General features: G+C 48.6%; 1 protein-coding gene across 4 annotated transcripts; it reads right to left on the bottom strand.

The window, feature by feature from the left end:
- Positions 1-7,992: 7,992 nt before the first annotated feature.
- On the bottom strand, positions 7,993-23,050 carry CCNL1 (cyclin L1). 4 transcript variants are annotated; one of them, XM_071752834.1, is made up of 11 exons: positions 21,269-21,845; positions 20,951-21,025; positions 20,581-20,690; positions 14,437-14,557; positions 13,934-13,998; positions 12,416-12,515; positions 12,164-12,268; positions 11,783-11,924; positions 10,167-10,278; positions 9,911-10,009; positions 7,993-8,787 (listed from the first exon to the last, which is right to left on the bottom strand). In XM_071752834.1, exons 1-11 carry the CDS (start codon positions 21,575-21,577, stop codon positions 8,439-8,441), a joined length of 1,587 nt encoding a protein of 528 aa, XP_071608935.1. In that variant the 5' UTR covers positions 21,578-21,845; the 3' UTR covers positions 7,993-8,438. The 4 variants fall into 4 exon arrangements, with proteins under 4 accessions (XP_071608935.1, XP_071608936.1, XP_071608938.1 ...); XM_071752835.1 differs by lacking the exon at positions 20,951-21,025 and having other exon boundaries at positions 21,269-21,853; XM_071752837.1 differs by lacking the exons at positions 7,993-8,787; positions 9,911-10,009; positions 10,167-10,278; positions 11,783-11,924; positions 12,164-12,268 and adding exons at positions 13,683-13,696; positions 22,303-23,050 and having other exon boundaries at positions 21,269-21,884.
- Positions 23,051-23,578: the final 528 nt, after the last annotated feature.

Below are 23,578 nucleotides of genomic sequence, written 5' to 3'. Positions count from 1 at the left end.
TGGGGAGCCCTGGGTAGGGTCAGGCTGCCTCCTCCTGCTGCACCTTCAGGGTGCTTCCCAGGGAAAAAAAAAAAAAAACCTCAAAACCATGCAGAGCTCTTAAAAACGTCCATTTTTAAGATGTATTCAGAGAGGAAATGTCTGCAGCGTGTACTGCACCTTGTCCCCATCTGTCCTTGTGCCTGGCAGCTCCTGTCCTTGGCTGGCCAAGGCTCCGTGGGACACAAGGGCAGTTCTGGGGCTCTTTGGGGAGGTTTCTGGGTGCCAGGTGCCCCCAGCCCAGCAGGGACTGCCCTCCCCAGGCTCTGCTGGGGTCCAACAACCCCCTCAGGGCTGGGCAGGGGGGTTCTGCAGGATGGTACCGGGGTGTCCCTGCTCTGTGCACATCTCCTGGGTGGGTTTGTAGCTCCCCACAGCTCAGGAGCAAACAGATCTTCTCCCGGGGGGCTGATTTTCCTCTCTTTGCTGTCACACACCACAGACAAGCAGGAGCCTGCTGGATGGGGCCATGCAGAGGCTGCTCCAGCCCTTCAGGCCCTGGCTTGGGGCTGAGTGCTGCTTAAATCTCCAAAAATCAGATTTAAGAGCTCTGTGTGTGTGTGAGAGGTGTGACTGCCACCCAGCAGGGTGACAGAGCAGTCCCCAGCCCCACTGCAGGCACCAGCTGGCCCTTGCTCCCCTCTTCCCTTCGTCTCAGAGTGATGAGAAAGCTGCAGAGATTTTGGGGCCTTCCAGACATCAGCCCAGCCCTAAACAGCAAGAACACAAGAGCTGACACAGAGGCCTGGGAAACCCTGGATGGGCTCTTTCCTCAAACCCACAAATATCCAGGGAAGCTTGGGGTTTTGTTTTTTTGTTTTTTTTTTGGGGGGGGGGGGGAGCCTCCTAGTTCCAAAAAAAGATCTGGGATGGTTTGCAAGCTGACAGGATGCCCTGCTTTGGCCCCTGCTGGATGATACATTTATAGGTGATATTTTAAAAACTATCTTAACCCATTTGGAAAAAAACCCAACAAACCACCAACCAATAAAAAATGCCAAAATTCAGTGAGTGACTCAGGCAGGGCTGGGAGCAGCTGGAATGCAAACTGAAACTGGAGGCTCCGCAGCAAAACCGGAAAGTTTCACTTTTCCTTTCCTTGTCTGTGGAAATCTTAAACTCTGCCAGGGCAGAAAAAACACTGCCTTGGGCTGGAAATCATCCCTGGGGATGGAAACCATTCCCTGGGGATGGAAACCATTCCCTGGGGATGGAAATCATCCCTGGGGCAATGGTTGGAAACCCTTCAAAGCTCCCCAAGGTACTGATTGATGTAAGTGTTGAAGAGGGGGTTGCAGAACCCAGGAGCTGAGCTGAAAGTGGTCAGTGGGGTGGAAAAGGTTGTGAGTGATGCAAATGGTTTTTGGAGAGAGTTCAAAAGAAGCTGAGGAGGCAGCTGGGTCTGCAAGGAGGGGGGGAGAGGGGTCCCTTCATGGCAGCGGTTTGGGTGCCAACACCATCACACCAACACCCTGAGGTCCAGCCCTTTGCCATCCTCATTGCTAAAAAAACAACAAAAACCAATCACCAAATGGGATGAAATGAGGTTTTAAAAGCTGGCTCTGGAGTTTTTGTTGCTGAGGCTGTGATTTGGCCAGGCCAACATCTCAGAGGAGTTTAAAAGTGGTGCAAAGCCCAGGGGATGCAGGGGGTGCTCTGAGGAGTGGGGGATTTCACAGAGACCTTGGGGTGTGGGACCCAGCGGGGGCAGAGCAGTGGGACCCAACACCCCAAGCCCCTCACTGGGGGTCCCTGGAGTGACAGCTCTCAGGGAGCTTTGCCTGGCAGAGCCACTGCTCCTGAGGCCACACCTGCAAGGAATGGGATCTCCAGCACCCCTGGATGGGGTTTGTCAGCACAACCCCATCACTGCCAGGCCCTGAGCAGGAGAAACAGCAAAAAGCTGGGGGTGACCCTGCTCAGCAGGACTGGGCCTCTCAACACTTCTCCAGGGACCCTGGAACCTCTTTTTTTTGCTGAATTTTGGTGGGTATCAAGTGTTTGAACTCCTCTACACCAGCCATGCAACGCTGGTTGCTTCAGGTCCTTCATTTAGAGGGTTCCTGGGCTTGTCAGTGGGAGGCAGGGGCTGGAGAAGCTTTGTACAAGGTGCACAAGACCAGGCACCACTCTGTCTTGCCTTGTCTTACCTTCTCTTGTCATCTCCTCTTCCTCTCCTCTTCCTCTTCCTCTCCTCTCCTCTTCCTCTCCTCTTCTCTTCCTCTCCTCTTCTCTTCCTCTCCTCTCCTCTTCCTCTCCTCTTCTCTTCCTCTCCTCTTCTCTTCCTCTCCTCTCCTCTTCCTCTCCTCTTCTCTTCCTCTCCTCTTCTCTTCCTCTTCTCTTCCTCTCCTCTCCTCTCCCTCTTCTCTTCCTCTCCTCTCCTCTCCTCTCCTCTTCTCTTCTCTCTTCCTCTTCCTCTTCCTCTTCCTCTCCTCAAGTAGGAACAGCCCTGCAGCTCAGAAGGCCCCAGACACAAGGGTGATGGGCACAGAGTGAGAGCTGGGGTTGGTAAAATCAGCAAAAAGGTGGAAGGATTCCAGGGGGGATGACAGGGGCTGACGTTTAGGAAAGGAAAGTTTCAGTGCAGTGCAGAGGAAAATGTCCTCAGGCCCTGGAAGGCCACGGAAGGTCTCGGGGGAAGGGTGGTGGAGCTCCTGGGCTTGAGTCATTCCAAGGGGACAGGAAAAAAGCTGTGGAAAATGTGCTGTGGGGAGCAGGGACTGTGTGACCTCCACGGGATTTTCCATCTCCCGATTTCTGTGACGTGGGAAGTGATTTATCTGGGCCTTCCACCACCTCCCTGCCATGAATAGTGCCCAGCTGGCAAGTCCTTGCCTGGGGCTCTGGGGGAAGAGTCCCTGAAGAGCTCTGGGGGTCAGAGAGGAACCTCTTGAGGTTCACTGCACGTGCAGCAGCTTTGGGATTGCTTTGGGGTCATCCCCTCTGCTCCCTGAGGAATAAACCAAGCAAAAGCATCACCAGCACAGGGGGACCTGGCTGACACCTGGGGGTAAAACCCCTGCCCAGCCTTGTGCTCAGCAGCAAAAACCTCCTGAAAAGCAAAGGGGGAGCCAAGGCAGGAAGCAGTGGTCACATCCCACATCCCTGCAGGATGCTGCAAACCTGAGCAGCCCCATCCCTTCCCAGGAAACGGGGCTGAGGATGAGGCAAGAAACAGCCTGGAAGCATCTGAGGGGAGGGAGGAGAGGGGGGGACTCTCCAAATATCCCCTTGAGGACCTGGGGAAGGAGAAAGCTCCTGGAGGGAGGGTCTGTCCTTAGGAGACCCTGGGAGCAGAGGATGGGGGAACACTGAGTTTGTTCTCTTGGGAACAGGGAAACCTCTGAGAATCCTCTCCCCCACCCTGTGCTCTCTGCCCATCACCCTGCCAGGTGGCATCAGGCCAGGTGTCCTCTCAGGGCCAGGGGGAAGCTGTGACACCTCAGCAGTGGCAGGAGACGCCTGTGGGATTGTGGTTGTATTTCCAGAAGAATTGGGACATCCCCAAGCTCCCCCTCAGCCTCACCTCCCCTGCTCCCTCCTGGCTGAGCCATGGGCATCCCACACCTCCAGGGATCCAGGGATGGAGGGGGGGCAATGGCTGATGCTCAACTGCTTCCCCTTGGGTTCTCACGGGAGTGTTGGGCCCTGAAGGATCAGGGGTGGCTTCTCCTGGCCCCGGGACAGGACACTGTCCCCTCCTCCTCCTCCTCTGCTCCAGCCCGGGTGTCCCAGGGAGGCTCCTGTCTGCTCTGCAACACTTCCACCTACAGCAGAAACTCCAGAACTGCTCTGGGGACCCGGGACAAGCTGGAGCCTGGGAACAGGGAGCTGCTTTCCTGGGTCAAAAAAGCTTTTTTAAAAAAATTTTTTTCTTTCTTTCTTTCTCTTAATTTTTTTTTTTTTTCTTTTTTTTCTCCCTCTTGCACTGTAATATATTTTTTTTTCTTCTTCTTCTGGGCTGTGGGCAGGCAGGAGCTGGGCCTGGAAAGTCATTTCCTTAACACAAGTAGTTTTTGGTTTGGTTTTTTTTTTTTTTTTTTTCCCCAAATATTTTCTCCAGAGGGGAGCAGGGGGAGGCTGAGCCAGGGTCAGGTCCTGCCCCAAAGAGCTCTCAAGCAATGGGTTTGTGCCTTGGGAGGGGAGGGAATGAATGGAGGGGCTGGGAATGCTGGGGCTGATGTGAGATGATGGATCACACCAACACCTCCAGGAACAGGGACCAGGGCAGGATTCCCCAGGAAAGAATTCCCAGAAAAGGATTTCCCAGGAAAGGATCCCCCAGAAAGGGATTCTCCAGAAAGGGATGCCCCAGAAAGGGATTTCCCAGAAAAGGATGCCCCAGAAAGGGATCCCCCAGAAAAGGATCCCCCAGAAAAGGATCCCCCAGAAAGGGATTTCCCAGAAAAGGATCCCCCAGAAAGGGATCCCCCAGAAAGGATTTCCCAGAAAAGGATCCCCCAGAACAGGATCCCCCAGAAAAGGATTTCCCAGAAAAGGATTTCCCAGAAAAGGATCCCCCAGAAAGGGATTTCCCAGAAAAGGATCCCCCAGAAAGGATTTCCCAGAAAAGGATCCCCCAGAAAAGGATCTCCCAGAAAAGGATCTCCCACAAAGGATCCCCCAGAAAAGGATCTCCCAGAAAAGGATCTCCCACAAAGGATTTCCCAGAAAAGGATCCCCCAGAAAAGGATCCCCCAGAAAAGGATTTCCCAGAAAAGGATCCCCCAGAAAGGGATTCTCCAGAAAAGGATCCCCCAGAAAGGGATTCTCCAGAAAAGGATCCCCCAGAAAAGGATTTCCCAGAAAAGGATTTCCCAGAAAAGGATCCCCCAGAAAGGGATTTCCCAGAAAAGGATCCCCCAGAAAGGGATTTCCCAGAAAAGGATCCCCCAGAAAGGATTTCCCAGAAAAGGATCCCCCAGAAAAGGATCTCCCAGAAAAGGATCTCCCACAAAGGATTTCCCAGAAAAGGATCCCCCAGAAAAGGATCCCTCAGAAAAGGATCCCCCAGAAAGGGATTTCCCAGAAAAGGATCCCCCAGAAAGGATCCCCCAGAAAGGATCCCCCAGAAAGGATCCCCCAGAAAGGGATCCCCCAGAAAGGGATCCCCCACTTTGCAGCTTTCTGCTGGCACTCACCTGGGGGCAGTGGGCAGAGCTGAAGTCCTCCTTTTTGGGGCAATTTCCCTCAAGAATCTTCTTGGGTTCCTCAGAATCTTTTTCTTTCCATGGCACCTGAAGCTTTTGGTCCACACTCCCCCCCTTTCCAATGTCTGCGAGGCAGCCACAACAGCTTGAATTTACTCCAGGGATTTGCATGGTTTGGTTGAAACACCAGTCAAAAAAAGTGAACAAAATTTGAACAATAATTGAAGAAACCCCTTTTCCTGAGCAAAACCTTTTTTCCTGAGGACAAGGCTCCACCTCTTCTGAGCCCAACGCAGCCAAACCCTGAGCAGCTGGAATATTTCCCCCAGTCCCTCCAGCAGGATCCCAGCTCCCTGGCAGGATTTTTGCTTCCAGCACCAGTTGTGGTGTCAGGGGCTGCAGAACCCAGCAACCCCCAGTGATGGGGCAGGCACTGGGGACACCACGCTGGGTCCCAGAGGTGCCACCACCCCTCAGCTCCCACATCCCCAGCTCAGCACTCAAATTATTCACCAAAAGAAAACATTTTCTCCCACTTCGGGCACCCGGAGGCTCCCCCAGCCCCTGGCTCTCAGACCAAGCCTTTCTCAGATGTCCCCAAACCACGGGGCTGCGGCTCCTGCTGTGTCCCAGGTGCCATCTGCCACCCCAAGCAGGGCACAACCTGCTCTGCTGGCACTCGGCAACCCTTGGCCAGTGGCCACCCGGGGCCACCCCGAGCCAGGACGCGTGCCAAGGAGCTGGGGGTGCCGGCACCACCCAGAGGAAGGACCAAAACACCAATATCTGCCCCTGTCCTGCGGCTGAGGGCTCCACCCGCGGGTTCTGCTCTGCAAGGAGGAGCTGGTGCTGAGACAGGGGGGTGGCAGGGCCACCAAAGCCACCAAAGCCACCAAGGCCACCAAAGCCACCAAAGCCACCACCACGTCCTGCAGGGACAGCGAGAAGGGTTCCTGTAGGTGCCTGGGACAGAAGAACCGGCACCAAACGCTCCTCAGCTACCGGGATCTGTCAGCCCGGGACTGCTGGAGGTCAGCGAGGACACTCGAGGTCCCTCAGGTCCTCAGCTGGGGTGATCTTGAGTTTAAAGAGCACATGGGGACACCTTGAGGTCTTTGGAGAGACACAGGAGGCCTGTTTGTAAAAATAATGTCAAAATAAAAAGCCAAAATAAAAAGCCAAAATAACAGCAAAATAACAGCAAAATAACAGCAAAATAACAGCAAAATAACAGCAAAATAACAGCAAAATAACAGCAAAATAACAGCAAAATAACAGCAAAATAAAGTTAAAAAATTCAAAAAAATCAAAAAATTCAAAAAAATCAAAAAATTCAAAAAAATCAAAAAATTCAAAAAAATCAAAAAATTCAAAAAAATCAAAAAATTCAAAAAAATCAAAAAATTCAAAAAAATCAAAAAATTCAAAAAAATCAAAAAATTCAAAAAAATCAAAAAATTCAAAAAAATCAAAAAATTCAAAAAAATCAAAAAATTCAAAAAATTCAAAAAATTCAAAAAATTCAAAAAATTCAAAAAATTCAAAAAAAATCAAAAAAATCAAAAAAATAAAAAAAATAAAAAAATCAAAATTCAAAAAAATAAAAAAATTAAAAAAATAAAAAAATAAATTCAAAATCAAAAAATTCAAAAAATAAAAAAGTCAAAAAAATAAAAAAATTCAAAAAAATCAAAAAATTCAAAAAAATAAAAAAATTCAAAAATTCAAAAAATTCAAAAAATTCAAAATTCAAAAAAATCAAAAAATTCAAAAAAATCAAAAAATTCAAAAATTCAAAAAATTCAAAATTCAAAAAAATCAAAAAATCAAAAAAAAAAATCAAAAAAATAAAAAAAATCAAAAAAATCAAAAAATTCAAAAAAATTCATTAAAAAAACCCCCCAAAAAAGCAACCAAGCCACCAAGAAAAACACAACCCCAAAAAAAACCCCCAAAAAGCAACCAAACCAACAACAAAAACACAACCCAAGAAAACCCCCAAACAAACACAGGGAGGTAACCAAGAAACAGAGAGAGACATTTTCTCTTTTTCCAGAAATCTGAGTTTCTGCCCTTCTAGAGAGGAGCTGCAGAGGGGCCCTGGCAGGCTGCTCACAACCCAGCAGTTCCACTGAACCTTTGCTCAACCACAACAGAAATGTTTTCCTTCCCTTCTGAGCTCAGCAGAGATGGGGAGCAGAGCCTGGCCCCACTCCTGCAGCACCACAGGACACTTCACCCCTTCCTCCCTCACCCTCCCAGCTGTGGGGTCACCCCCAGCCAGCAGACCCCTGTAAGGAAAGCAGAGAGCTCCTGGGGGTGGCAGCAGTCTTTGGGTCAGCACCAGGGACACCAAAGCCAGCAAGAACCTTTAAGTTCAAGTTTTTGTTACTACTTGAGGAATAACAAAAGAACCCAAATTCCTCATCTCTCCAAGGTGTCCCAGGCCAGGCAAAGGTCTCTGCAGGACATTTGGGGTGGGAGAGGTGGAGTTTCCTCAAACCTTTCCAACCCCTCTATCCCAGGAGCATCATCCCAGCACCTTTCCTGCTGCCATCACCCTGCCACCAGCACTGGAAAAAGGGAAATCACCTCAGGATCTGACCCCTCCTTGGCTTCTGCCTGAAGCAGGAGCTGGGCAAGGAACAAATCCCCCTCCTCTCCCCAGCAGCCACTCATCCCCCTGAACTTCAGGGTTAATCTGCAATGGTCAGTGATGCAATTAAGAAAATTAAGTTCAGTTTCACTGTATTTGACATCCAACAGGCAGTTGTTTAAAAAAAAAAAAAAAAAAAAAAAAAAAAAAGCTTTATATTTTATTTCCTGTAAAAATCTTTCAACACATGCAGACTAAAACCAGTGTAAGAAAGTATCCACCATTGTTTAAACAAATAACTATACTTAAATATAAGTGTCTGCAGTTGACTGGTATAAAAATAAGGTATGTTTTGCTTTTGTACAGAAACCCACTCTCCAGTTTCTCATCTCAACAACCAACACACAACTCTAATAGGTACAGTTTAACCTGATTGCTGCTTGCCACCCCCTCCACACTGCCAAGGTACCATGTGCAAAAAAAAAAAAGTCGGTAACAATTTATTTCCCAAAACAAAACAACAAAAAGACACTTCTATGCGTTTAGAAAAAAAAAAACAAAAAAACAACAAACCAACATATTGGGTTTAAATTAAAACTCTAAGGGGTTTGTTTGCTCTGAAGCCCAGGAGTCCGTGGGGGGCTGTGCCAGGCTCAGCGGCGGTGCCGGCCGTGCCCCGAGCGGCCGCTGCCGTGGTGTTTGCCCTTGTGCGACCGCTCCAAGGAGCGCGACCGCTCCCGCCTGTCCCTGTGGTGGCCCCGCTCGTGCCTGTGCTTCTTGGCCACCTCGGAGTGCTCCCGGGATTTGCTCTGGGAACGGGAGCGGGATTTTTTCCTCTTGTGGCCGTGCCTGTTGGTGCTCTTCATCTCCTCCCGGCCGTGCTTGGCCTTGGGGTGGGGAGAGCCGTGGTTGTGGTGGCGGCGGGGGCTGCCGCTGTGGCTGCGCGACCGGCTCCTCGACCTCGAGCTGTAGGTCCCTGACAGGCTCCTCCTGTTGTTGTAGCTGAGGGGAGAAGTTAAATACAGAGAAATTATTATTAATTAGTATTATCATCATCATTATCATTATATGGAGGAATTCCCAAGTTACTGGAAGGAATCAGAGGCTGCCTGCCCAGAGAAGCTGTGGCTGCCCCATCCCTGACAGTGTTGAAGGTTGGATGGGGCTTGGAGCACCCTGGGCTGGGGGAGGGGTCCCTGGGCATGGCAGGGGTTGGGATGATCCTTAAAGTCCCTTCCCACCCAAACCATTCCATGATTCAGCACTTTCTCCCAGAGGGTATCTGAGGAGCAGCTGTTGCAGAAGATGTTTCTGGGTTGAGTTCCTTTAAAAGCAGAAAGCCCGGAGCAACCCCAGACCCAGAGAGCATTCGTTGTCTTTCCTAACTGTTTGACCTTGTCAACCATCTTCCCCTCAGGAGCAGACTGCAGATTGGTTCCTGCCTCTTCTCCTGCAGCAATCTGACAGTCAGCCACACTTAGGGGAAGGCTTCACTGAGATCTGAGCTGGCAGTTTCCAACTTAAATGTCAGGCTGAAGGTTCATTAAAAAAAAAAAAAATACTTCATGCCAGCAGCTCTCACTGCATCACCCTCTGCCCCAGCTAGAGCAGACAGGCAGAGCACTGAGGAGCCAGACAGGGCACCAGGCCAACACTGACACAAGATCCCTTCTGCCATGTGCTTGGCAGAAAGCTGCACCACATGGGACCGATTCCCCACCCCAAAGGGGACTCAGCTCCACGTGATGCTTCCAGTGATGGTGGATTCCTTGTGAAGATCACTGCACAGGGTGGAACTGCCTTACACTCCCTCCACCACAGACTCCTCGTGTACACCTGGAGTTAGGACAGGCTGAGGTGTCTGCTTTACAGCTTGAACTGTTCATGGCACAGCTGCCACCAGAACCACTTCACACCCAGAACCAAAATCCAGACCCGAGGCTCCCCACTTCTGCTGTTCAGCAGTTGGAACCTTGCTGCTAAGCACCTACCACAGGCTACTTAAGAGTAGCCCTGCATCACCAAAGTGAAAAGCACTGCTGAAATATCTCAGAGAACTAATTATGAAGACAACCCTCACAAGAAAACGTGTTCCTCCCCTCCCAAAGCAACCCAAACCACTTACTGCCTCCTGGGAGTGTGCGACCGGGACCGGGACTTTGTCCTCGACCTGGAGCGACTGCCACTCCTGCTGCTTCTGCTCCTCTTGCTGTCTTTCCTCAGGCTTGGTGGGGAGAAAAAACAAAAAAACCAAACCAGGGTTATCATTCTGAGGCACTCATTCCTCCCATGAAGCAGCTCAGAAGCAGTCCACTGTACTTCAGGAGAGGGATCTGTTTTTACACGAGTCTCCTGTTTGTCAGGAAGAGGTCTCTACCCACCCGTTGTAAGGGCTCTTGGAAGCTGGCTGCCTCTCTTCTGGCTCTTTTTTAATGGTTTTGGCATTCAGGGATACTGGAGACTTCTCCTCAGGTTTCACTTCTCTCGGGGAAGCTAAGAATATAATTGGAATTTAATTAGGGGGTTTATGCCTAGACTTTGTCACGAACACATTGTTTGTAACATCACTTGATACACAGATGCACTTCAGACACCTTTCAGCAGGGGCTGCACAAGATGTAAATAAGAATTCCACAGCTGCTCTTTTGTTCCATCTTTCCATTTATAGCACACTCCTGGAAAGGAGCAGTGGAGAGAGATGCCTGTGGGGAGATGCAGTGGGGTTTGAAGCCAGCTGCTGGCAGGGGGGAGAAGAACACAGTGACCTTCAAGCCAAGCAGCCAGGCTCCTTCAAGATCTCCACCACCAGGGGTACAAAATTAAAGCTGTCCCTATGACCCCCAAAACTGGAATTGTTACCTTGGCAGGTAATTAATTCCCAGTGCTGCAGAAAAAATTAAGACTAAGCAGTAAAACTACAGATTTCCTCTTGGCATTAGTGGTGCAAATGTAATGAATAACCAACTTTTTTCCTCAAGAAGTCCATCTGTGCCTGGCAGAGCCCAGGGATGGATTCACCTCTTCCTGTGTCCTGGCTTGGGACAGCATGGAAGAGCCACGAGGCATTTCTGACCTACACCACAGCTTCCTCACCCTCAGGGGTCAGAGGTTTGCTGTAAAAACACACACTTCTGCCAGCAGCTTGCCCTACAAGTCTCCCAAAGCCCCACCAGAGATCCAGCTTTCACTCCCAACTCTTCTGAGCCAGGCTCCCACTCCACAGTGAGAAATTTACACTTTTTAAGGAGAAATAACAGCTCCAAATACTGCTCTGTCAGAACACATTCTGGAGAGGCCGTGTAACAAGCACCTATCCCTTCTCCATCACCCAGCTGCTCCTGAGAGCCTGTACATTTTTTGTAGTTTACAGCACCAAGCACAGTTCTGTTGTGTCTGTTGTTTGCATCCCTGAGCTCTGACAGATTTATTGGCTGATTCAAGATGTGCTTTATGACAATTTATTCACCAGGGTGCCAAGCCAGCACTGTGACCTCCCCTCCTCCATTTCCTGACCACAAGCTGTCTTCCTTCACCATACTTGAACAGTTGACAAGTACATTTAAAAAAAAACAAAACAGAACAACAGAAAGCAATTTTCAGAGATACCTGCTGCAAAAGGAACCCTGAAGGCTATTATGAAACCCCACTGCACATTAAATCCAGAGCCTCTCCTCACAGCACAGCAACATACAGAAAACTCCTGTTATTATTACAGTGCATTTGTTATTAATTTTTCTGTCCCACCTGTGGAACTATGGAGCAAGGCATCCTGCCTCCCTCTAATCTATTTCATGATATTCAGACTGGTTTTAAAATTTGCCTTTAAAATGAAAAGTTTGCCTTGCTTCTTAGCCCTGCCAGAAAGCCTAAGTTGTTTATCAGCTTGAGAAGCAAACCTTTATTTTCACTTTTTTAACACTTTGGGACATGGATTCAGGATACTTATCACAAATGGCATTATGCAAGTTTCTCTTCAGAAAAAAAACCCCAAACTTACATGGTTTGGATGCAGGAGAAAAGCCACCCAGTGTTGAGAGGGCAGGAGTTCCATCTGGATTTAAACCTTTTGCCTTCAGCTTAGCTTCCTGTAGTGCCATTTTCCTCTTTTCTACTTCTTTATCCAGGAATTCATAATTGGGCTGTTAAATTAACAACAGGGTTAAGAAGCAGAACTAATGCAATCCACATTTTCATCTCAGTTCTGAAAAATATTTTTAATCATCTGTCCAGTGATGTGATCAACTTCTCTGATTTGTTTTCAGATTCCTTACAAAGCCTTTGCCATCAGGAGATCTGCATGCAGGTGCTGCCAAGCACACAACAGCCACGAGACAGCTCAAGCTCCACTGAGCAGGAGCAACAAACCTTTCCAACTCACCTTCTTTCTGGTGTAAAGCTTGAGAGTTGTTAGGCATATTTCCTGAATCTCCTCTTCTGTGGTGCCAAAGAGCAGGAACCAGTGAGGACGGGTAGGCAGTGGAATCTGGAAAGTAAGGCAACCACAGACTTAGTGAGAAGAATTACAGAGCATTTTGTTTTCAAGAATTTGAGGAGTATTTTCAATAATGAATTTTCAATAATTTGGCTAGCAACAAAAGGCAGGGCTGGCCAAAGGCAGGCAAAGCCTCACCTGGAGAGCTCTGGCAGCAAGATAGATGCAAGCACAAGCTATGGTCTCTGGCTGGAAGCGAACGAAGACGTTTGTCCGGAGGCTGTCGTTCATGTAATTCCTACAGGAAAAGAAAAGTAGGGAATCTTGATCCTCAGGTTGCCAGGTTTTTTTAGAGGATAACAATACTGGAGACTCAATTGACTTTATTATTTTTTCTATGGTATTAAACATTTCATAGAATCATAGAATTGGCTGGGTTGGAAGGGACCTCAGAGATCATCAAGTCCAACCCTTGGGTTTCTTTGGGATTTCTGTGTTTGCTGGTTACATTTGCTACTTCTCTAACACAGAAATTTTGCACCACTGCCATTGTTTTGAGACCCCACTGCAAGTAACAGTACTGTCATGGCTACTTCCTTACACCACGAAGTGTCCACTGAGTTAACAAACTCACAAGTACTTTTCATCTGCCCAGCTCTTTGCTTTAAACACCAATGGGGTTTGTATTTAAACATCAATATGCTTAAAAGTTAAATGCAAGCATGAAAGCGTGGTATAGTTATAACCTACCAGTTTCCAGAGGCTTGATGCAACCTATAAAGGTCATGAAACATTCCATTTAAATCCTACATGTGCCTGAGTCACAATGACTTCATCATCCAGAGAGAGAAGCATGGGGTGTGCTGCTCACTGAGTGTTGGAAAAGACCTGGAAGTTAGGAATTACTGGGTCTCCCACTCCACCTGAGCTCCTCTCCTTCCCCTGCAGTGGCACTGCCAAGCAACACATGCCAAGAGGTTCAGTTACACAGCAGAGACCTCCAGCCCTTTCTAAATCACTCAGCTACAGGAAAGAAAGGAACAGCAGTCAGGAGTATTGACTCTACAGAAAACCATGCCCAGTATGGCTTCTGAGGGAACATGCTGCATGCACTGCTATTTGCTTGCCTGTTTTGGTGTTTTGTTTTGTTTTTTTAACTTGAGTTTAGCCCAATGTTAACCGAACTAAATAAACATTGGCAAAAAAACTCTACCCCGAGTGTCCTTTAAAAACACTACAGTACACAGTAGCGAGGCAACAAAGACATTTAGAAACAGTTTAACAGTTACTTCTAAAAGCAAATATACAAATCCTTTGAGACCCAGACAGAACTAGAAGATGCTGCCCGATGGATATGGAGCACTTCAGTGAATCTCGGATGAGAGCTTGCACTGGGTTGGCTGGAGAGAAGGGCAGCCAAACAGGCCATGGGCTGAGGTGCAGAGGGCAGAGCTCTATGACTTACCATCAGGGACTACCCTTTAATTAAAGAGTAGAAAAAAGAACAAAGTTAAATTGAGTTCTCCGTGGCTCTCTTGGAATCAAGCCATGAAAATAGTAAGCAGAAACAAGCACCAGGGTGTTTTTTTTTTTTTCAAAGCACAGATTTGTGTGGTTAATGACTTACAGCTGATTGCTTTGTCTAGGGATCGGCAGGCTTGTTATTTCTGCTACTATTTTCCTGGCTAGGAAAAGGATGGAAAAATAGCAACTTACCAGGCTGTCTGTACCAGGGTTTGATTACGTTCACATTCTAAGACTTGTAAATACATAACAATGATCTGAGGAAAAAAAGGGGGAGGGAAAATAAATTAAAAAAAAAAGGCTGTTTTAACACATAAAGCAACAGTGAGGAAGTAACTATGTATAACCAGAGTGCCCAAACAATGGTTTCTGCTCCTTTTCTAAACAGATGTTGCAAGCTCACAAATCATCCAATCCAGTCCAGATAATTATTAACTACTTTTCTATGATCTCCAAAACCAGTCACCTTTAGCACTTCCCAAGGAAGTAGTTTCTACTAAAGCCAAAATGACTTTTTTCCCAAGCACTCTGGCCAAAGCATTCATCATAGCTACCAAGGAATAAAGAGAATAAAGGAATAAAGAATAAAGAGAATGAATCAGGTCATTTTTCCACCTGTGTCTCTGTCCCACAGCTCACAGTGGTGTCATCAAGGTAGAATAATATTTACAATTATATTATTTTTGATAACTCACCTTGTGTGGATGCTTGACATGAACACAAAATCCCAACTCCTTCAGTACCCTCCTTTCTGCTTTGATTACTTGATTTTTGGTGTTTATGTAGTTCTGATCAAGTATCAGGGGGCTTGGAGTCCTATAGTTTGCAAGAAATAAAATCAAAACTGTTTTGCATATCCAAAAATAGCAGCACCTCTGTTTTCCCTTCCAACCAACTAATGGCAACAGAAACCGGTTTTCAACTCCTGCAACCAAGTTTAAGCATTAATCTTGTGCTGTCCAAGTTTAGATAAACTAGTTTAGTTTCTGCTTTTGGCTAGCTACAGATTAGATGGCTAAGATAAAAAAAAAATAAATAAAAATTTTGCTGCTGTGTATGTAAACTAGGATGGTCCAGCTGCTGGAACAAAAATCCAACTTCACCCTGAAGATCTCCAAGCACCTTTAGAGGTCCTGACTGTGATCCCTTCCTGGGTAAGCCCTCAAAGCAGAAGTAAGCTACAACAGGTTGCTTTCTTTTTCCTGACACTGTAGTAGTGAGCTTCTGCTTCACAAACTGTGCTTTCCCATGCACTGGGAGACAAGATCATTCAGCTGCTGGGAGACAGGGAAAGCCTCATCAAGCCAAGAGTTGAAGCTCTGCAGTGGTGGCAGCTCTGCCCCTGGCTCTGCACCCTCTGCTCACTGCCTGCCCTCTCAGTTCTGATGTTTGCATTTGCAACACAAGAGTTCATTTCACAGCTCTGCCATCTCCTCATTCCTCCCAAATTCAACACCTGGAATACCCAAAGCATTAAAGCAGGGTTTAAAAAAAAAATTTTAACTGAAGCAACTTGCTGTATGCTTTATGCACGAGTGTCATCCTCCATTTTGTGTCATTCCACATTCCACACTGTATTTTAATCCAGTTCTTCCTGAAGACAGCCCAGCTTTTTCCCTCTTTGTAATACTCCATGTGCTCTCCAGGACAGCAGCACAGAATGGATTTGCAAGCAGTTACTCTTAATAAACCACAGTCTGGTTACAGCCCAAGCACCAGTGACAGATTTTACATGACCTTCTTTTGAAAAAAAAAAAACCAGAAAAAAGCAAAGTGGGATCCAAATGCAGCTTCTGTTTTCTCAAAGTATTTCACTACTAACTTGTCTTTATTCCATGAGAATTCCAGGAATTGATCACACTTCTCTGATAGGTCAGAGAGCAGAAAGCCCCTGAGGAAACCTAGGTTTCCACCCCAAGAAGGGGGAATTGCATTTCCAGGTAAGCTGGAGGCTCCCCAACTTCAGTAACTCACAATTTATGCTTCTGTAGTCACCTGGGAGGATGCTTATTTCCTCTGCTCAAAGGTGCAACAAGGCACCCACTTCACTAAAAAATCATCAGGGTGTACAACCATGCCCTGGTGAGCTCCCCCTGCTCTTCCCAAAGGGCTGAGAAACAGCTCCCAGGAGGAGTGAGATGAACTTGTGCAGCTTCCTGGTGCCAGGAAGGACCCACAACTCAACTACAAGCCTTACTACTTCTGTCTCCCTAAGAAAAGCCCCAAAATTACATGATCTATGTTATATAAAGGTAAATTCTCTAGTTGAGATTTACTCAATCAGTCTAAGTTCATGAAGCTTGTGATTTCATCTACTCCAAATATAACCCAGTTGGAATACATTGGGTTGTTTGTTTTTTTTTTAATGACATAGAAACAAAAACTTTTGAAGCTTTTTTTATATAACTCCTTCAGTGGAGAGGCTGGTTTTATCTGAAACCTCAGCAACTCCAAAGGCTGTCTGAACACAATGTTCTGAAGTGGGAGACTAAAGGAACCAACTTGAAGTCCATTAAATGAGTGCAAATGATTGATTTGCCTCTGGTTTTCACTACCTGTACTGGGTTTTATAATAATATCTCTCCCAATATAACTTTACATTGCTTTTATCTCGAGATCACTGGCATTAGCAGGATCTGCAAGGCATCACTCAGTGATTTTAGGCTCAGCTTATCTTGTCAGCAGAGATAAATCCTCTGATGGATTTAGGAGTTAGGGCAGCTATGGCTTCTAATCTTAAAATAATCACCTGTGGGAAAATATGACTGCATGGGATCATCCAACAACCAACTGCTCTCCACAGGTCTTTGCATCCTCAGAAAGCTATGCCAGGAAATGAGTATTATGAAAATAAAGAGTGAAATAGGGGATACTGGGAGCCTTACTGCATATTCTGAATGTTCCCTGTCCTACAGAGCCAGAGGAGCAGCACAAACAGCTCACACTCTCTATGGCCAACAACAAAGCCACAGGGATCCCAAAATTAAAGGCAGGTGGAAGTGTGCCTGGCTCTGTTATCCCACCTTACTCCTGTCCCTCCTGACACACAAGTTCTAGAGATCTAAGGCTGGAAGGAGTTTATCCACACAGTATTTCCAGAAACAGAAAGACAAATGCAGCCTTTTATCCACTTAGGCAAAAACAAAAGTTTGCAGCAGACTCCTCTGTATCACTGGCAGAGGTCAGGCTCCCAGCTGCACTGAGTTTTTAGTACTTTTGCCAGAAACTCTGAAGTATGCAGAATTATTGGAAACTTCAGAGATGCCCCTCTGGGAAACTTGTTAGCTTTCCTACAGAGGAAATAAAACTCAAACCATTACTGCTGCATTTACTGCACTTGGTTCTCAGTCTGAGAAGTAAGAATTTTAGGTCCAAGTAACAAACCAGAGAACCACAATTTGTAAGCTTATGTATAAAACATAAGCTTCAGTCCCTCACCAGCCAAGGAGCATTACAAATGCTTATTTTGAATTTTATAGATGAGCACTAAAGCTCCAGGCAAGCCTTTAGATGTAGGAACAGAGGACAGTGCCCAGCCTGGTAAGCTGGCACAGCACTGGGTCCCAAAACTTCCAAGTAACAACTCAAAAGATTAACACACTGTCGTGCTTGGAACAGTAAATCAATTGCAAACACCTCTTTTTTTCTTTTTTAAATCCCTCTGACAAAAGAAGCCCAAGTTCTGGACACAGCTATACCTTTATCTGCTGTAGTATTAAAATTCCATGTCTTTGGAATGCCTGGTACTTTGGAGGCAAAGTGCCCTGTGTGTAGTTTTGTTCAGATTGCAAAAAGCACTTTTAGTAAGTACAGCACAACATCAGGATCTCAGTTCCAAGACCAGACCTCTCAAAATAAAAAAAAAAATAAAAAAAAAAGCAAGTTCTGTATTTGTCTCCAACATTGTAAATACAAGCACTGTGGGTTGACAGAACAGTTTGAAGACCACTAAGTAGTGTGTGTTATTAATACAGGCCACTTCCAACAACTGCATGAACCTGTTTGCTGCAACACAAGTAAAGAAGAGCAGGACAGCTGACTGAGCACCTCAAACCAGCATTTGTGAGATGACATCATGACAGGAGTCACCTTTGGTTGCAGTCTCTTAAGGACTTTCTGCAGCTTTCAGGCACATTGAAGAGAAACAAAATCAACCCCCAACTGCATTCTACATGGTAAACAACAGTTGCACTTTGCTCAGAACACAGATGTTTCCACACAGAGTTTTTAAAGCAGCAGTAATTTCATCATATGAGCTTTTCTCCATGCACACAAACATTTTACATGCAGTACTACAGGACATATGCTCCTCAAAGATCCCAACAGGCTTGTCCAGAACACTTTTTCTTTTTTTTTTTTCTTTAAAAAACCTTTTTTCTTACTTCTCAGTATTAGGAATACCACCTAGCAGTAGCTCAGTTGACTACAGGGCTTACAGAAAGACAATTCCAACGCAATTCCCAGTTCTGCAAACAGGTCCATGTAAGGGACAGTGATTTATAGGGACAGATTTGAGGCCTCTGTCTGCTGGGGAAGGTGTGTGACTGAGGATTCAGCATGTACAGAGCCAGGAAAGGGAACTAAAACCCCAAAACTGTTTCAGGGAGGAAGCAAGCCTACTCAGAACTACTCAGATGTTGTGTGCATGTTAAGAGCTGTGGTTAACACAAATAACTAGGCTAGAGGCAAAAAATAAAAGCACAGCAGCCTGATTGGTTCAGTTCTGGGTTGTGTGTGAGACACTAACTACAGCCTAAGTGTTAGCTTCAGGTAAAACAGAACAAAAAAATAAAATAAAAAGAGATAAAGCTAGTATTCTAAAAACCTGGACAGCAAAGAAAAAAGCTTATAACAAGATACAGGAGTTCTTCCAAATGGTTCACCAGCGGCCAACCTGTTAGTCCCCCGGTTCCAGTGACCTATTCTCAGAGCACTGGCTTCTCCTTGGGGATTTTCCATACTTCACTCACTGTTGCCATGACGACAGCTTCATCTTTATGTACCACTCCACATCACCCAGGCTTTGGTAAATGTAGCTGGTCGCTGTATAGTCGGTTGCAAGGGAAAAAAGAGTTGAAGTTAATAACGTGTACAGTTTATGCAACTGTCATCTTGTCAAAAGTACAGAAAAAACGTTTACATCCTGCTTTGCTAAAAAAAGAAATAAAAAAAAAATAAAAAAGGCGAGTCTGAGTGTCAGACTTCAGTGTTTTTTAAGTTTACTTTCATGCAGATTCACTCAGAATCTCAGAGCAACAATACCCATGTCTCCAGAACATACTGGGTAGCAGTGCACGGTTTCTCTGGACATGATGCATTTTAGGCACCATGTAACATGCACAAGGGACATTCTGATTTGGGACAGGCTAGCTGGAAAGATTTAAGTTCACAGGTTAAGTTCAGTTCCTCTGATCCTCCACACAGCACAAACAACTAATTTGTGTTCTCATTGCAAAGAAAAAAAAGTGTTGCATGTATGATGAATTAACCTTCACTGCCTGGCTGGAGGCCAAACCATTCCAAACCACTGAACCAGCTTCAACAATCCCAGTAACCAGGCTCCCTCAACTGCAGGGACAAACACCACTAAACTCACATGCAGCACAACTTCACAAAACTCTCTGGGGGCAACAGCTTTAAAACACAAAGAACATTAAAATTACAAAGCTAAGCTGCAAAGACCAAATCTTTCTAAATCTCCCTAGGAAAACACGAGCAGGAGGCAGCAAAGGTTTTACATGCAACAGAAGCATTAACAGGATGAGGACACCAAGAAACAGCTGGTTTCCCCCTAAGGGACTGCTACTCCTCAGAAAGGCCTACACCACACAACAAAGTTTTAAATTCCTGCACAGAGCAGGGAAATGAAACCAAATTTAAGGATCTAGCTGACAACTGAATCCTTCTGGAACTCTGGATTACCTTAACCTTCAAGCAATCAGCCACTCAAAGCAAAGCCACTCCACCACAGCTGATGTCTCCTGTCTCACAGACTATAAAACTGCTTCAGGACAGGTTTAAAGGAGTTTTGTATTTAGAAAACTCCTTCCCTTCTACCATTCCTTCAGAAATGGCAAGTTATGTTGCTCTACACACCAAAGCACACGTCCTGCTGCAGACAAAAGAACTGCACGAGGCACTGAGGAGGACTCTACAGCTCAGCATTTCTCCAGACCTGCACCCAGATCAGGGAAACTTACAGCAACTCCAACTCCACTGACACAAGCACAGGACACCAGGAAAACATCTCACTTTCTGCAGTTACAGATGTCTGCAGTTCCCAGGAATTAATTACACATTCTGTGTCCTTAAAGCTGCAACCACTGCAGCCAAACCACCCTTTTCCTGGTACTTTCTAGGATTGCTTTTTTTCTATGACCCCCAGGAAAAGTTCAGCTTTCATCTTTGGCTGCCTGATGGCACCACAGCTACATTCTAACAAGAAAGAAACACGAGGACTGCTGAACACCCTCAGAAGTCCGCAGAACACACAACAACCAACTAATTGGCTACTCATACCCGAGGCTACCTTGGAGAACTACAAGACACAAAGAAACAATTAGCAACGGACCTAAAACTACAACCAGAGACCTAAAACTAGAACTGATACTCGTGACTTGGAGCTACACAAGAGAAGGAGAACGGGTCTACCAAGTAAACAAAAGCAACGGCAGAAGAAGTCGGGATTGAACTGTACTGCCTACACAGCAGCCAAGGAGCACTCCTCCTTTCTCAATTTTAGGTCGTTGAACTTAAGCCTGGAAAAATACTGTGAATTGAAAACTGCGGTGCACATTAGTGACAAGAGGTGCTGGGGTTCATAACGAAGCTGATCTTACCTTTTTGCTCTGAGCTGACGTAAGTGGTGGAACACGTTGATCACGTCCCTTATACGCCGAGGGGCCTCTTCGATTTTGGAGGCGAGATTGATGCAGGCCATGGCAACAATCTGAAAGGAAGACCCGGGGCCGTGAGAAAAGCAATTTTACGCCCGGCAAGACCAGAATCACCCAAAAAAAACCCCAAAACAAAACGGCAAACAAGCCCTAAAAAAACCCACCCCCCCGAAAAAAAAGCCAAACCCTACCAAACAAAAAATAGCAAAAAAACCCCTTTCAGGTTCGAAGAGAACAATCCCGCCCGGCTGCCCAGAGCAGGCCCCACCGCGCCTTCTCCTCCCCTCTCCCCTCCGGGCCCTGCCGCGCTCACCTCGAAGCTGTGCTTGACGAAGGACTTGGAATAGAAGAACCGATGGAACAGCACCTGCCCCGTCGCCATCGCCACCTAAGAAGGCAAGGGGAAGGAGGGAGAGAGGGAAGAAGGGAAGGAGGATGCAGAAGGAGCGGGAGTCAGTTGCCGGGCCCGTCCGCCGCCATTTTGTGTCAGGCACCAGCTGGCGCCGCCGCCCCCCCCGCCGCCTCACACGCCCTTCCCGCCGCGCCACAATGGCGGCTCACACCCTCCTCCTCCTCCTCCTCCTTCCCCTTCCCCCCGCCCCGGGAAGACATCCGGGAGAGGCTTCCCTACCTGCGGCAATCTGAGGAGGATGCCGGCCGCCTGGATGAGCTCGCAGCCCAGGATGCGCAGGTCGGTCTCGCACTGCAGGTCCAGGCCGTCCTGCATGGAAGGGGTGGGCGAGAGGCGCTCCTCGGGGATCAGCGAGTGATCGATGGTGAGGGACACCTCGGAGTACAGGCGGTCACCGATCAGGATGCCCGGAGGGGTGGGAACCGGCGGGGCGGCGGCAGTCGGGGCGGTGGCGGCGGCGGCAGAAGCGGCGGCGTTGGCGGCAGAGGCGGCGGCGGGGGCCGGGTGTGTGGCGGCGGTGGAGGCCATGATGGCGGAGCCGCTCCGCTCCCGCAGCCGCGCACGCACAGACTGTGCCGTCCCGCGGACGCACCGCGCCCCGCCGCCCCTTCCGCCAGGCACCACGGGAAAAAAAAGTCCCGCCGGACACGCCCCGCGCGACAGCGGAATGTCACCCCCCCCCCCCAGCCCACGGTACCGAGGGTCGGTTCGGCGGTACTGGGACTGCGTTCCACTCGCCGTGGGAAGGAGGGTGAGGGCCCCTACCCCCCGTGGTGGTGGCCATCCCGGGGGACACTGAGGACACCCTCGGGACACTGAGGACACCCCGGGGACACTGAGGAATCCGCCCCCGGGACACTGAGACAGCCCCGGGGACACTGAGTACACCCCCGGGGACACAGAGGACACCCTCGGGACACTGAGGGATCCCCCCCCGGGAGACTGAGGAGCCCCCCAGGGACACTGAGACACCCCCGGGGACATTGAGGAACCCCCCCCGGGACATTGAGGGCACCCCCGGGGACACTGAGGAGCCCCCCAGGGACACTGAGACACCCCCGGGGACACTGAGACACCCCCGGGACATTGAGACACCCCCGGGACACTGAGGAGCCCCCGGGGACACTGAGGAATCCCCTCCCGGGACACTGAGGGCACCCCCGGGGGCACTGAGGAGCCCCCGGGGACACTGAGGAATCCCCTCCCGGGACATTGAGGGCACCCCCGGGGACACTGAGGACACCCCCGGGGACACTGAGGGATTCCCCCCGGAGACCGTCGGGGTCCCCCTTGGTCCCCGGTGGGGACACACGCGTGGGCTTTGCCGTGGGGGGGATGGAGGCAGAGGGGTGCGGATCGCCCCTGAAACGGCGATTTCCGTCGCGAAAGGTTTCCCGAGAAGTGAGGAAAAAAGGAACCGAAAGAAAATTAAAAAAAAAAAAAGCGTTTTATGGACTATGCTCAGCCTGGAGAGTGAAAAATAAAATTAAATTAAATTGACTCAAAATTGAGTAAAAAACCCAAACCAGCGTGGTTGTGGTGTCAGGCGGGAAGCAAACTAAATGTTACCGGGAAATAAAAGGTTAAAGCCGCGGCTGAAGGCATCGGAGGGGAGAGGATGGGGAGGACCCCGGTACCCCCTGTCCCCGCGTGGCTCCCGCGTCCCCCCGGGACCTTTGGACCCCCCCAGAATCCGCCTCAGGATCCCACCGGACCGATTCGGGGGGGATTTCCCCTCCATAACCACCCCGTGGCAACACCCGGGAGGGTTCCGCCAGCTTCCTCGCCGGTATTCCCGGGTTTTTTTTTCTCAAAATGCCGTTTTTTAGCAGCCGCCGCGTCTCGGTGACGTCACGTTCCGGGGTACTACACGTCACACTTTGATACCCGGGTCGGGAGGGTTGGGGAGCTCGTTACCTCCTCATTATTCCTACAAAACACGCGCCACTCCCGCAAAACGCATCATCGCAGCGCTCCCCCGCCCTCCCCAACTCCCCGCTTTGGGTTTTTTTTGTTTAATTACAAGAAAAATTGCCGGGTCGGGTGCCCCCCCCCCCCCTTACCAGGGACACTGCTGCGAACGCCCCTTCGGCGGAGGGGGACACCCCCACGATGGTCTCCGCGTCCCCGCCGCTCGGGGCAGGGATGGAAGCGGGGGGAAGGGGCACCCCCCGGCGCCCCTCAGCGCTGCCCGGTGTGACGCAACCATCCCGTGACGCAATGCCCGGGAAACTCCGACCGCTGACGTCATTTCTCGGAACTCTCACCCTCTCCGCCCTCGCCGGCTGTATCCCTCCGCCCTTGCCGGGACTAACTCCCCGCTGCCGTAACCACGGGGTAAATCCCGCCCCGGCGGGCAGCTGCGCGATCTGATTGGCTGGCTCGGGGTGAGTGGCAGCTCGCTTGCCCCGCCCCCGCCGCCATGTTGTGAGGGGGAGGCTGGAGGCCGGCGCCTCAGGGGCCGTGTCCCCGGGTGCCCCCGCCGGGAACCGCTCCAGGCTGGCGGCAGCCGCTCCGCTGCTGAATAAA

The sequence above is a fragment of the Heliangelus exortis genome, chromosome 9 (genome assembly GCF_036169615.1).
Source record: "Heliangelus exortis chromosome 9, bHelExo1.hap1, whole genome shotgun sequence".
Taxonomy (NCBI): domain Eukaryota; kingdom Metazoa; phylum Chordata; class Aves; order Apodiformes; family Trochilidae; genus Heliangelus; species Heliangelus exortis.
Note: the sequence above shows the minus strand (reverse complement) of the source record. Positions and strands in the feature narration are given on the sequence as shown.

Bases quoted from the DNA above. Each gene is read 5' to 3' on its own strand.
- CCNL1 (XM_071752834.1), bottom strand. From the start codon at position 21,577: ATGGCCTCCACCGCCGCCACACACCCGGCCCCCGCCGCCGCCTCTGCC. The intron at 13,999-14,436 runs GTGAGTTATCAA...TTTTTTCCTCAG, and splicing joins ATGTCAAGCATCCACACAAG to ATCATTGTTATGTATTTACA. The intron at 8,788-9,910 runs GTAAGTGGTTTG...TTCTCCCCTCAG, and splicing joins TCGCACACTCCCAGGAGGCA to CTACAACAACAGGAGGAGCC.